The sequence below is a fragment of the Tinamus guttatus genome, unplaced genomic scaffold, assembly GCF_059628265.1.
Source record: "Tinamus guttatus ecotype Peru unplaced genomic scaffold, ASM5962826v1 Tinamus_guttatus_pri_ptg000048l, whole genome shotgun sequence".
Classification (NCBI taxonomy): Eukaryota; Metazoa; Chordata; class Aves; order Tinamiformes; family Tinamidae; genus Tinamus; species Tinamus guttatus.
The window spans coordinates 2,853,845-2,866,238 of record NW_028288582.1 but is presented as its reverse complement, the minus strand read 5'-3'; the positions used below and the strand labels follow the sequence as shown (position 1 = coordinate 2,866,238).

General features: G+C 49.3%; 3 protein-coding genes across 4 annotated transcripts in view; 1 reads left to right on the top strand and 2 right to left on the bottom strand.

The window, feature by feature from the left end:
- The window catches only part of SLC38A6 (solute carrier family 38 member 6), a 35,890-nt gene extending 35,731 nt beyond the window's left edge, over positions 1 to 159 (bottom strand). Inside the window, exon 1 of the mRNA XM_088539599.1 lies at positions 13 to 159. Coding sequence (XP_088395725.1) covers positions 13 to 159 — 147 coding nt within the window. The remainder of the gene's footprint in view (positions 1 to 12) is intronic.
- Positions 160 to 881: 722 nt separating this feature from the next.
- Positions 882 to 5,445, top strand: TRMT5 (tRNA methyltransferase 5). The gene is made up of 4 exons (XM_010227682.2): positions 882 to 1,729; positions 2,126 to 2,250; positions 3,726 to 4,380; positions 5,271 to 5,445. Exons 1-4 carry the CDS (start codon positions 1,060 to 1,062, stop codon positions 5,333 to 5,335), a joined length of 1,515 nt encoding a protein of 504 aa, XP_010225984.2. The 5' UTR covers positions 882 to 1,059; the 3' UTR covers positions 5,336 to 5,445.
- A 2,292-nt stretch (positions 5,446 to 7,737) lies between these two features.
- MNAT1 (MNAT1 component of CDK activating kinase) overlaps positions 7,738 to 12,394 on the bottom strand; it is a 106,868-nt gene continuing 102,211 nt past the window's right edge. For both annotated transcript variants that reach the window (XM_088539610.1, XM_088539609.1), the window contains one exon: positions 7,738 to 7,950. In XM_088539610.1, coding sequence (XP_088395736.1) covers positions 7,795 to 7,950 — 156 coding nt within the window. In that variant the 3' untranslated portion in view covers positions 7,738 to 7,794. The remainder of the gene's footprint in view (positions 7,951 to 12,394) is intronic.

The following is a 12,394-nucleotide window of genomic DNA, read 5'->3' as shown; positions in this document are numbered from 1 at the left end:
CACAACACGCACGCGGCGCGGCGGCAGCAGCGGGGCGGACTCCGCGTCCTCGGCCGCCTCCTGCTCCTCCTCAGCGTCGTCGCCCTGGCGGGCGGACAGGAACCAGCCCCGCTGGGCAACGGCGGCGGCCCCGCGCGCGGAACCCCACGGCGGCGCCATGGCCCCCGCGGCCGCCCGCGCCTCTGCGCCCGCCGCGGGAGGGGGCGGGGCCGCCGCGGGAGGGGGCGGGGCCGCCGCGGAAAGACCCGCCCCTTGTGTCTTCGGCCCCGCCCCTCCCCGCCGAGCCTCCGCTCCCGCGAGGGGCGGGGTCACGACGCGTCGCGGAGGCGATGACGTCATGGGGGCGCCGCCGCGCGCGCGGGGCCGGGGCCCGGCATGAGGTGAGGTGGGGGGCGGTCGCCATGGCGACGGCGTGGCCTGCGGGGCCGGAACCGGGATCGGGATTGGGATTGGGATCGGGATTGGGATCGGGATCGGGGCTGGGAGAGGCTCCGGGATCGGCTCCCCTCGGCTTGGGGTGGCCTCGCCGGGACCGCACCCGGGCAGGGAGAAGAGCCGCTCGGGGACGCGGCTGGGAGCCGGCGAGGGCAGCGGGCCCCGCCGGGCCTTGGGCGCCGCGTCGGGCCTCGCAGAGCCCGTAACTCCCGGTGGGGAGCGACCCCGGGTGTCGGGGACAGAAACCACCGAGAGACCGTGACCACTGCTGCCGTTAGCCGCTTTCAAGCACCTACCGCTTGGCAGCCACTTTTATCAGAGGAAAAAAGGCTCCAGCATTAGGATCAAAACATTATATATATATGTTTTTATTTGATTCACTGGGGTTCCTAATTCATTTATAGAGCAAAGAAGGTTCACTGCATTTTGGCAGGAGAGCATTTGAGTGAGTGTAATATACAGTTGCAAAAAGAATGGAAATTTGACGTATGTAAATCATAATAAGGAGCTTTACAAAACCGTCGTGGATTATTTGGTTACAAATGGAAATTCTAGTTTTAAGAGAACAGCAAATCCATGTGATTTCCAGCCTGTTTAGTGGGATGATTACATAATGTCTATAAAATGAATAATTTCTCTTCTAGGACTTTATGGAGATTTGGATTCTGTGCCAGACTACTGAAAACAAATCATTTTAGGACAGCTGCATCAAATACATCATCCCCAGCAGTTCGGATGCTATTGGCCCAGTATCCTGGCAGAATACCTGACTCCTTTGTGAAAGTTCAAAGAAGCAGTTTCTTTAAAATGCCTGAAACCATAGAGGATAAAACTGATCTAGAACTGTATTCACCCCCTCCGAGAGTACGTGGAATGACACAACTCGATAGAGAAGCTTTCAAAAGGACAATTGTTGTTCCAGTCCTTAAAGTTAAAAAAGAAATAATAGGTTCTTTGTTAAAGTCCTTAAAACATACGCTGCTACAGCGTCCTGGTCTAAAGCGAGTGATTGAAGATCCAGACGATGAGAACGGCAGGCTTGTTATGTTGGATCCTCATAAAATACCCACATTCTCATTGGGAGGATCGGAACAAGAGGTATTAAAACAGTTTGATATTCCCCCTGTGGTGTGCAAGCACGACTTGGAGCTGACCTACGACAGCTTCAAGTTGGAGGAGATCCTCCGAGCCGTCCTTCCCGAAGGACAAGAAGTCACCTCTGGATTTAGCCGTGTTGGTCACATAGCACATTTGAATCTTAGAGATCATCAGCTGCCTTACAGATACTTGATTGGTAGGTAAAGCAACTGTTTTCAACAAACAATTTGCATTCCCAAAGGTATATTAAACAATTGTTCTATCGATAAGTTATTGTGTGTACAGGAAAAAATAATCTTTATCGCTTTAAAAGTTTAATTTTCTATCCAACAGACTTTTATTTAAAACTGATGCTTAAGCTGTCACAAATGACAGAACTCGGTCCTCTTACAGTTACTGCACGTTGGCTCAGTGTAACCTACTGCCTTAGATCAGATAACATCTACAACTCTGAAAGATCAGAGACAGGTTGTTCAAATACATGCTTGCTTTTGTACCTTTTCACTGTAAACTACTGCGTTTACGTATTTTATAGAACATTGAGAGGTTGCAATGCCTTAAACTGAATATATTTTTTTACCCTCTCACTCAGGCCAAGTTATAATTGACAAGAATCCAGGAGTCACCTGTGTGGTGAATAAAACCAGTATTATTGACAGCACATACAGAAACTTTGAAATGGAAGTGCTAGCTGGAGAGAGCAACCTGGTAACCAAGGTATGTGTTCTTTATCCCTAATCTAATACACTAAAAACCAAAAATGTAACTGGAATGAAGATATGATGAAAAATCACTACTTTTACATTCATTTCTGTTGGTCTGCCAAGAGTAAAATCACAGCTGTAGTGATCACAAAGATAAGAGTTCTTTCAAGTACATAACATAGATTTTTTAATGAGAGGTAAAAGCAGCTAAAGTAAAGGTTTCTTACGAGAGGTACTAATTACAGACTTTGGGGTGGGATTTCTTTTTTAATCCAAAGCCAAAATCTTTAGTGCATTTGATCTAGGAAAATGCTTTATCTTAATTTCACTAAGCATTGTACAATGTCTTGCACAGAACAGCAGACCCAGTTTTTACCTTTAAGCAAGGGTTTGTCTGTGCCTGTTTTGTTTTCAGCCAGGAGCAGGACAAAGCTTCAGCACTCTTCTGCTCTGAGATTTTTCAGGTGAAAGCTGAAAACTAACCGCTAAGTCCTCCTTGCATTGGGTTCCTTGGTTTTAGCTGGAAATTTGGCTACTGGTTGGCCCAAACATATTTTTCATAGCTGGCAGCAGTGTCATTCATTTAGGAGACTATTCGATTGCTGAATAAAATTGCTGGATAGCTCGATGGTGTAGAAATATCCATGCTCAGAGAATGCTTTGGGTTTTGACACTTGGAAGTGACAGTCAAACACTGGGCAGATGGTATTAACTCACAAGGCAAACGCCGAGTACACTGCTGAGCTGCAAGCTGCAGAATGTGTAATACAGTTCAGTCTGGTTCTTGTTGACGAAGACACCGATGGCTTTGATTTGGATTGAACATTACTTTATTTGAGAGTAACACAGGCAAAAAAAATCAGTGTGGTCGTGGCAAGCGAGCACTTGCATTCCCCTCACATCTGAATAAACAGCATTTCTTCTTTATCCCTGTTCTTACATTGGTCCCAAAGTTCTGGTGTGAATCAGTTTCCAAGACTCTGTCACCTTGAGAGACAAAATGCAGTATTTGTTAAAACTGCAGAGTTGGCTCTTGATGGCTTTGAATTTGGCCAAGTGCTGCCATTCTTGTGCTCTTATCATTCTCAGACACTTATTTACTGTGTAGACTCGAGGCTAGGGAGGGCTTGAGGCATCTTCCCAAGATCTGTTTTCAATAAAGTAGTTGTCAGCCAGCCACAAAGCTCTTGACCATAAAAAAAAAATAAAAGAGTATTTTCATTTTAAATTGCTGTTTTATTTCCACCTGGTGATTGGGACATGCATAAGCCAGCCATCTGGACTGACAGTGGAGCATTCCTTATGGCCATTCCTGATGAGCAGACCTGTTTATACAAGATCCATGTGCACTATTAATGGAACAAATGTCAATGTACACATTACCTTTTGATAAAGCGCCGGGTTTTTTAGCTGTCTTAATTACAGATACTGCTTAGACATGTCTGGAATGTGAACACAGAGGCTGAAATAAATGTTTTGGACTTTCAGGTCAAAGAAAATAATACTACATATGAATTGGACTTCTCAAAAGTCTACTGGAATCCTCGTCTTTCCACAGAGCATGGCCGGATCGTTGAGCTTTTGAAGCCTGGTGATGTTCTTTTCGATGTCTTTGCTGGGATTGGACCTTTTGCTATTCCAGCAGCAAAGAAGAAGTGCAGAGTATTTGCAAACGACCTCAATCCCGAGTCCTACGCCTGGCTGCTGCACAACTGCAAACTAAACAAAGTATGTGACAAAATCAAGGCGTTCAACATGGACGGCAGGGACTTCCTCCTGGGGCCAGTTAGAGAAGAACTAAGTAAAGGGCTTCTGCTCCAAACAGAAGAGCAGAAAACCTCTTCTCACATAGTCATGAATTTGCCAGCGTTGGCCCTCGAGTTTCTGGATGCGCTGAGACACGTCGTGGCCGGGGCGGCGCGCGGCGCCGCGGCCCTGCCCACGGTGCACTGCTACGCGTTCTCCAAGCACCACGACCCGGCCGAGGACGTTCGGCAACGAGCCGAGGCCTCCCTGGGAGCCTCCCTGCGCGGGCGCTGCTCCGTCCACCCCGTCAGAAACGTGGCCCCGAACAAGGAGATGATGTGCATCAGTTTCCAGATTCCAGCCGACGTCCTGGACGGGAGGCCCTGCCCCGGGGAAGGTGAGGAGCGATGCTGAACGGTGCTCCCGTTCTGGGCCGCGTCTCCTTGCTCTTTCACGCCGCGTTTTCGGGGCCGTGTGACAGTGACTCTGCCGCACCGCGAGCGTGGAGGTGGCCGGGGCTCTAAGTGGCTGCACGTGTGCAGCAGCTGCAGGGCTGTGCGCGCAGCAACAGCGCTCCCCGCCTCTGATCCCAGCGTGAGCCTCCATACAGCAAATGGTGGACTGGATAGGATCATCCCACAGGCTATAAACCAGACCCTTATGCTCAGTGAGCGTGCTGGGGGAGGATAGGGTAGCTAACATCAAGCATACTTTTGATTTGGCTGAACAGTTAAGAAACGGGGCTCAACTTTCACCTGAGGTAGAACGGCTTACCTCCAACGTCGTCGTCTCCGTTTTGACCTTCTCCCTCGTGCTTGCATGGATTCAGTTTAGATCTGACTGTACATCAGCAAGAGCAGCTTAGGCACAATTTAATTGAGAAATACGAGGCTTTTTTACAGATACTAGTCACTCGTTTCTTGAAGTATTTGTAAAAACTATTTGGTTTCAGTGGAATTGGATTTTGCAAAGTATGACAAGTGGGGAGAGGGAGACTTTCAGCCTGCTGTTAAATGAACTCAGTAGAGAAAAGGAGGTTTTGATAAGGCTTTAATGCCATGAGATTTATTTTTATGGTATTATTGGGTAGACATAGGTCAGTAACAGTTCATTTTGACACTTAGTAAAGAAAAGATTCCCTATTACTGCCTTAGCAGATTTCATTTGTAACAGTTAATCCGGACTTTAACTCATCTCTTCCTGTTAAATCCCTTAAGTGTTACATGGCTTAAGATTTAGTTCAGGATCTGTTTATTGTCCACTAAACTTTCTCTAACCTTCTTGCAGAGAAGCCAGCCTGCAAACGTCAGCGTACCAGCAAGGACTTTTCTGAAGAGACGTTACCGAGCTGAAGTTAACGGTAACCATCTTACTAGTTTCTACCCCTCAAATGCTTTGAACGTGCTTGGGTTACCTGCTTCAGATGCAGGCATATGTCACACGCGTCCCATCTTCCCTTGGTGAGCATTTGCCTCCTCCATTTACTCTAACTGTGGGATCAATGACCAGATTGAAAGTGTTCTTCTTACTACAAAGAATAAAATTTCACTTTTTCTAATAAATGTTTTCTTGGCACTTTTCTCCTCTATTGTTTCACACCCCATAATAATTCAGTAAAACAGCCTGGGATAGTCTTCTGCTGCAGTTTTATTTTGGTAATTTACAGTTTGTAGCAGGACACACCTTAATGCTAACAAATATAATATGAATGGTGAAAACATTTTTTATATTTGGTAGGACTTGGGAAGATGGTTTGTGCGTGTATTAGGAAATAACCTTTGTTACAGTATAGAACAGGATTCTCTCTTTGACCAACAGGTTGGTGTTTGAGAACACTGGAATATTACAAGCAGATGCACAAACGGCTCCTCTGTAAGCACAATAACCCTTCACAAACTTGCCCTAAGTTGCAGAAAGGTATAAATAACACACGTACTTGTGCCTGGGCTTTTGGAGTAATAAATACTTTTTAATGCTAAGTGATTTAATTAGTTTGCTGACTTCTACCTTAGTGTTTGCCCACAGCTAAAGCAGGAAAGAGTTTACTGCTGTTTGTGCAGTTGCAGGTTAGGTGCAGGCGTGTGTGAACACACTAGACTGGGAACTAGCACTTGGTTCAATGTTCTCCCCTTCTTGGAATCTTGTCCTCCTGTGGCTTTTGTGCCTCTGCCCTGTCCCCGTTCCTCTCCCACCGCTGTGACTGCTCCCTCGGTGCCGGCTCTGGATGCTGTGGGGAGTCCACACGAATTGTGAACATCTCTGCTGTGTTTGCAAGTCAATGGATTATCTGTAACTACACCCAGAACGGCTGTTTTTCTGCGCTGGGTGTAGTTACCACTTCTACCTGAGACCTTCCCCTTTCAATAGCAGAGGTGGTCAGGGGGCACATGCAGGTTGCATGGGAATGTTGAAGTGATGTTTGTTAATGCATAACCAATTCTGCAGTCATGAGGCTAATAAATTGAAGCTTTATAAACTGAACAGACACCAAAGCCTGGGGTGGGATGGTTTCCCATTACTGTTTCTCAATGTTAGGTAATACCAAAATTGAAGGAGATGCCCAAACACCCACTTTCTACCCCTAAGCCAGTCCTCCCGATATGAGAGGGTCTCCTATATAAGTTTTTGCTTGTTTTATCTCCCCTCTCCCCCCAGCCTGCTATGCAGTGTTACCCGTTGACATCTACTCTGGGCACAAATGACTGGATTTTGGTGAATGTGGCGTCTCCTTCTCCCTTCCTTAATAAAGGAAGCACCAAGTCTGTTAGAGAACTTATCTTCCACTTTATTACATGCCAGGAAGAAAAATACATTCCTTACTGTAGTCTTCAGAGAAGTATTTAACAACCATTAGCAGATGACCCATACAAAGTGCTCCAGGGTTTTCTCCAGAGGTGTCCCTTGCCCTGAGCGGTTTCCAGTCTCCTGCAGTTAATGAATATGTGTGGAAACAACCAACCTGAGACAAGAACCTCATCTCTGCTGCAGAGAGTCTGTAAGAGGGGAAGGAAGACACAAGAGTAGCAGACTGGATGGCCAGGATTATCCCAAAAGCCAGACAAAGGGATGCAGAAGCCTCCAGAGCTGAATAGTTGACCAAAAAACTCACAGAGCTGAACAGGAAAAAAAACTAAAGCAGTTTTTTTACTTATGTTCTCATGAAATAGCTTTGTTGCAAGGTCTCTTAGGGTGCTTCTACAGGAACTCAGCTGAAAAGTTCTCAGCTAAAGATAATGCTTTTGTTTTCTGGACAAAGGTAACAAAAAAGTGACATCAAGAAGGCTCCTACTCAAGAGTTGTATCAGCACAGTGCAGAGTTTCTCATCTCGTCCAGCTGGCAGGAGGAGAAAACCACTTGTCTGAACTGGGGAACTAGTGTTATGGGAAGAAAATGTAGGCTTGAATATTGACACTAAATGTTATAATCAAAATGGCATTTAAATGCTTGTGCAAATAAAACTCTGCAATAAGAGTAAAACCACAAACTTTAATAAAAAAAGTCTGGCTTTATTTTAAAAAAAATACAAGTGTATTTCTTTAAACCTCAAACATACACAGCTGAGTTATTCACATCTTCCATTAGATGTGGCTTATTGCTTCAGCCTCCCTCAGCAAAGTGCCACATGACTAAAGAGTTTCCCCCTCCACAAAAATGTATCTACCATTTTACAAAGCTCTTGTGCAGACTTTTTTGCCCTCTTGCACTTGAACACAGCTGGTTTAACACACACGAGTGACTGCAGCTTACCCAGGGTGCAGACGGCAGCAGTTCTGCCCAACCTTGGCCGCTCTGACCTGCCCTTCACGCCGCTCAGTGTCCCTTTACGAGAGGCTGCGGCGCAGCCACTAGCTGGGGTGCCACAGAAGGCCACTGAAGGCATCCTGCAAGGCTCGGTGACAAGCAAGAGAGGACGTGTAGCCCCCGGCGAGATCCTGCGGGGAGGCAGCTCGCACATGGGTGAGGTACCTGAAAACCAAAGAGAAGCAGTATTTTAGCACAGAAACACATCAAATAGCAGCATAGCTCACAGCGCAGTAAGGTCAAGGCTGCTTTTTGGAGAAAGGAAAGACAAAGGAGCTGCCTGCTGCTGGAAATAAGTGTAATGAACATGTTGGTCTAAAGCTTCTGTTAATTCAAAAAACGACGCTGAGGCACCTTCAGAGCAGCTATGTGACCAGGCACTGCAGGCCCCGTCTGGAGCAGGCTGCAGCAATGACGTGCGCTCCCTGGGCTGCGTTCCCTGCGTTCCTGCAGACTTGGGCTCTTGGCCTTTTCCTCTCCCTCCACGTTGCAACTTCCAGTCTTGCACAGTCCCCACCGCTGAAGACAAAGACGAAAAGGTCCCACCAAACCACCCAGGCCAAATCCGAGCCAAGGACTGAAACGTTCCCCATCCGTTGGCACTTGCTCGGGGGGCCCTGGGCAGCCCCTTTCTGAGAGCCCAGTCGTGGCCATCGCGCAGCCCGCGAGCTCCCGCTGCAGCTGCCTCCTCGCCGGGACATCGCGGTTCGTGTTCAGCGCCGCAGCTCCCAATCCTGCATCTCGCCCAGGGAAGATGCAAGAGCAAACCCTCCGCTAGAGGCTTGCACCCATCAAATACAGGACAGACACTCCAGCCTAACGTGAGCAGCAGAACGACTGTCTCAAATTTTAAACACCGGATAAAACGCCACAAATGAGCCCTGCTTTTCACACTTGTAACGTAAGCTGCTGAGCTTCAAGTGGCTGCTTTGATTCATCACTTGGTACATGTTGCTCCTGGGAAGGTTGAGTCATTCCACCTCTGGCTTGGCAACTCAAGCATAAACTTGCAAAACGCATGCAGCCTTTTATAATGTTATCCTGAGAAACCTAAAACAGCTGCACTTCTGGCAGGAAAATACAGGACCACCAGTAAAATATCCAAAACAGTTGCATCTTTTAATTTATGACCCTACGCTGTTTCCATAAAGAGTATATAAAACAGGTCAGATTTTATAGGTAAAACATAATAAACAGTCATACCCATTGATGCCATAAACGTGCAAGAAAAGGTTGCTTAAAAATGATTAATTACAGTTTTACAACTGTATTTCTTGCACCTAATAGCCATAACGCGCAGACACGGCCGAGCTGTCCGAGTTGTTGTTGTGAGATGCTGAAGCCGCGGGGCCGTTCGTGTCCCCGGCCAGGCTGGGGGCTGCAGCGCGGGGCGAAGCTGCTGCCTGCCCTCCTTCAGGGCAGAGGGGCTGAACGGAGCTCCTGGTGCAGAGAAACACGGTCAATGGAGGTTTTCTTGCAAGGAACCTTCTTGTAACTTGTCCCTTAGTGTTTTAGAGATAAAGTTTCGCCCTTCCTCAAGGCCTTTTACAACCGCTGTGGGGAAACGGGAGCTCTCTCCTGTAGCCAGGAGCGATGCTGGGATATGGGCTGCATCATAGCCCTTCGAAAGGCCAGTGCAAAACCTCCTCCCTCCTCCAAGTTATTCCATCCTATAAAATCACTTCCCATCCCAGTCAGGCTTTACTTGTTCCATGTTTATTCCACAGCACAGACCTAATTTTCCAGCCACCCATAGAGAACAGAGGACCCTCTTCGCATTTTCCACATAGGTCGTGCCTTTTTTTTTTCCCCCGTTTTCCTTTACAGACACATCCCTAGAAGGAGGGAGGATCGAGGCACAGGCTGTTGTTTCCCTCTTTTCAGGTCACTTATAACTGGGGCATTAGTTTCATAAGAGGGTCTGATTTACAGATACGGGAGCATTGCTGCTTAATTGGCGTGTGATCCCCAAGGCAGCAGCAGCCCCCGAGGAAACGCTGCGGGGTTCCCCCGCCTGCTGCTGCCCGTCGAGCGAGCGCCTCGTCTTCACGCCAAGGGACTGAACTGAGCGTCCGGGACCCGTTTGAGGGCCCGGGAGCACCAGGCCTGAGCAAAGGCCCTGCCCCTGGAAGCAGCGTTCCAAGAATCACAGATTCACAAGATGGTTGAGGTTGGAAGGGACCTCTAGGGATCATCCAGTCCAGCCCCTGCTCCAGCAGGGACACCCAGAGCACAGGGTGGCATCCAGGTGGGTTGGGAGATCTCCAGAGAAGGAGCCTCCACAGCCTCTCTGGGCAGCCTGTGCCAGGGCTCTGGCACCCTCACGGGGAAGAAGTTCTTCCTCATATGGAGATGGAACTGCCTGGGTTTCAGCTTGTACCCATTACCCCTTGTCCTGTCACTGCCACCACGGAGAAGAGCCTGGCCCCATCCTCCCTACATTCTCTACTCAGGTCCTTGCACATGTTGATGAGATCTCCTCTCAGGCTTCTCTAGGCCCCGCTCGCTCAGTCCTTCCTCATACGATAGACGGACAGGAAGGAGCGAGGGCCTGGCCGGGTCCCTCTCGGCGGTGCCGAGGTCGGCAGGGTTCTCCGCACCCTTCGACGAGCCCCGGGAAGGGGAGTTTGCCAAGGCCCCTTCCAAGAGCGGAGCTCAGCTGGGCCGGGGAAGCTGGAGGTAATTGCTCCGACTAGTTAGCACATTCCAGCACACTGGGTCTGTTTTTCATGGGTTTATTTTAAGTACCTGTAAATCTTATAAGCAGAAAGCAGGAAGAGGAGGTTTGCTTTTTCTGGTGTACGGTTCTGAACGTATCTTGTTTTCACTGCGGGCAGACGGGACGTGAGGGTTTGGGGCCGCCTGTCCTCGGGCGCGAGGCTGCAGAGCGGCCGGGCAGGCGCCCCCCTTTGCCCAGAGCCCCCTCTCCTCCCCTCGCGTCGCTTAAAACACACGGGGTTTTGCTCCTCGCGAGCCTTCGGGGGCTCCTTCCGACCTTTGGGATCCCCCTCCGCACTGAGGAGAGCAGCCCCCTGTTTGCCGGGAAGAGGCACAATTCCCACCTGGGGGGAGCCAGGGCTGTTCCCGGTGGCTGCTTTCCTCCAAGTGTTCCCTTTTCCACCCCCAACACGGACAGAAAGGGACAGGCTACAGGCAGAACAAATCCACTCCACTCTGGTTCTAAAACCCCACGGAGATCAGCAAAGGAAGGGTCTGTCTCAACCCAAGACAAATCTGCTCCCCTCATGTTCCTGGCGAGGCGCTACTGGGGGCACAAGGGCAGGGTATTCGGCATAAAGATTGTAATTTTTTTGATTTGTTCAATATTTCATGGAGGTGAAGGAAAGAAAAATCAAGAGTAGGACCAAAAGAAGAAAAAACATAGGTTGTTCTATTCCACTGGACACATTTGCTGCTATCTGATTACCCTCACTGCCTGAGACAAAGTAATGGGGCAGACATCGAATGTGGGAAATATTCCTGATTCATCATTTAAGTAACAAATACTGGTTGCATGAAGCAAGCAAAACGCTCCAGTCTGGAAAACTGGGTAAAGCAGCAGTAACGCCAGAGCATGCATCGCATTCCTGGATTTTCCTGCGGACGGCAGCTTAACCAAGCCTCCAAGATAAGGCACCACTGCATCGTGCAGAGCGCCCTCGCAGAGCTGGGTCTGATCAGATGAAAGACACGTGTGTATCTAGGAAAAGGATTCGTAAGAAAGTGGGTTTTCCCTGGCATGAGGAATGTGCAGCCTGGGTTCTATGTCGCCCTTCAGCGGGTATAAACCGAGCTCTAAGCAACCCCGTTTTGCTTGAACCAGTTCTACGACACAGTCAGTCCATGCAGCCAAAGCAGAATTTGTTTGTAAAATGAGCCAGGTTCATTGCAGTTCTTCATTGAACAGCCCTCGGAAACGCACCCAGCAGCGGGTCTTGCTCGGTGCGTTTCAAACACAGCCCAGCCGTCCCCATCCCGGAGACTTCAGTGCCCAAGCGGAGACGAGGCCACAGCACGGAGCTAACGGGCAAGGGAGGAGTGCCCGGAATAGCACCAGCTCCGAGCCCTGTGCAAAGCCCCTGGTAGCCAAAAACAGTCTTTTCATCTGCTTTTAACAGCTGCGCTTTGAGCGCTATCATCATCATTGGGTCTTTTAAACACAAACAAGTTTTTACTGGTGCCAGAACCTCCCGCGTGGCCGCAGGCAGCAGCGCCTGCTGTGCCGTGCGATGCAGCGTCAGCAGGAGCTGAGGAGGGTCCTGGCCTCCCCGCAGAGTCAGTCTAAAAACCCTGGTGGTGTTTTGGGTGCAGGAAGCATTTGCAGAAGACAGAGCTGCAATGAACCCATCCTTCAAAGGCCCTGCAAGACTCCTGTCCCCTGCGCAGGCAGCAGGAGCAGCAGGTCAGCGCAGTGGGTGGACACCCCACCTTCCACCCCAGACTCAGGCCGTCTCCTTCCCTTGGAGCACGTGGAAGGAGAGAATCCTTAGAACAGGCTGGAAGGAGCAGTCTCTCCCTGCCACGTGGCTTCGTCCCTCCTCGGGCAAGCCCTGACGCCCGCCTGGCCCCGCCAACCCCACGAGGCAGCGCGGTAAGGCCGACTCCTATG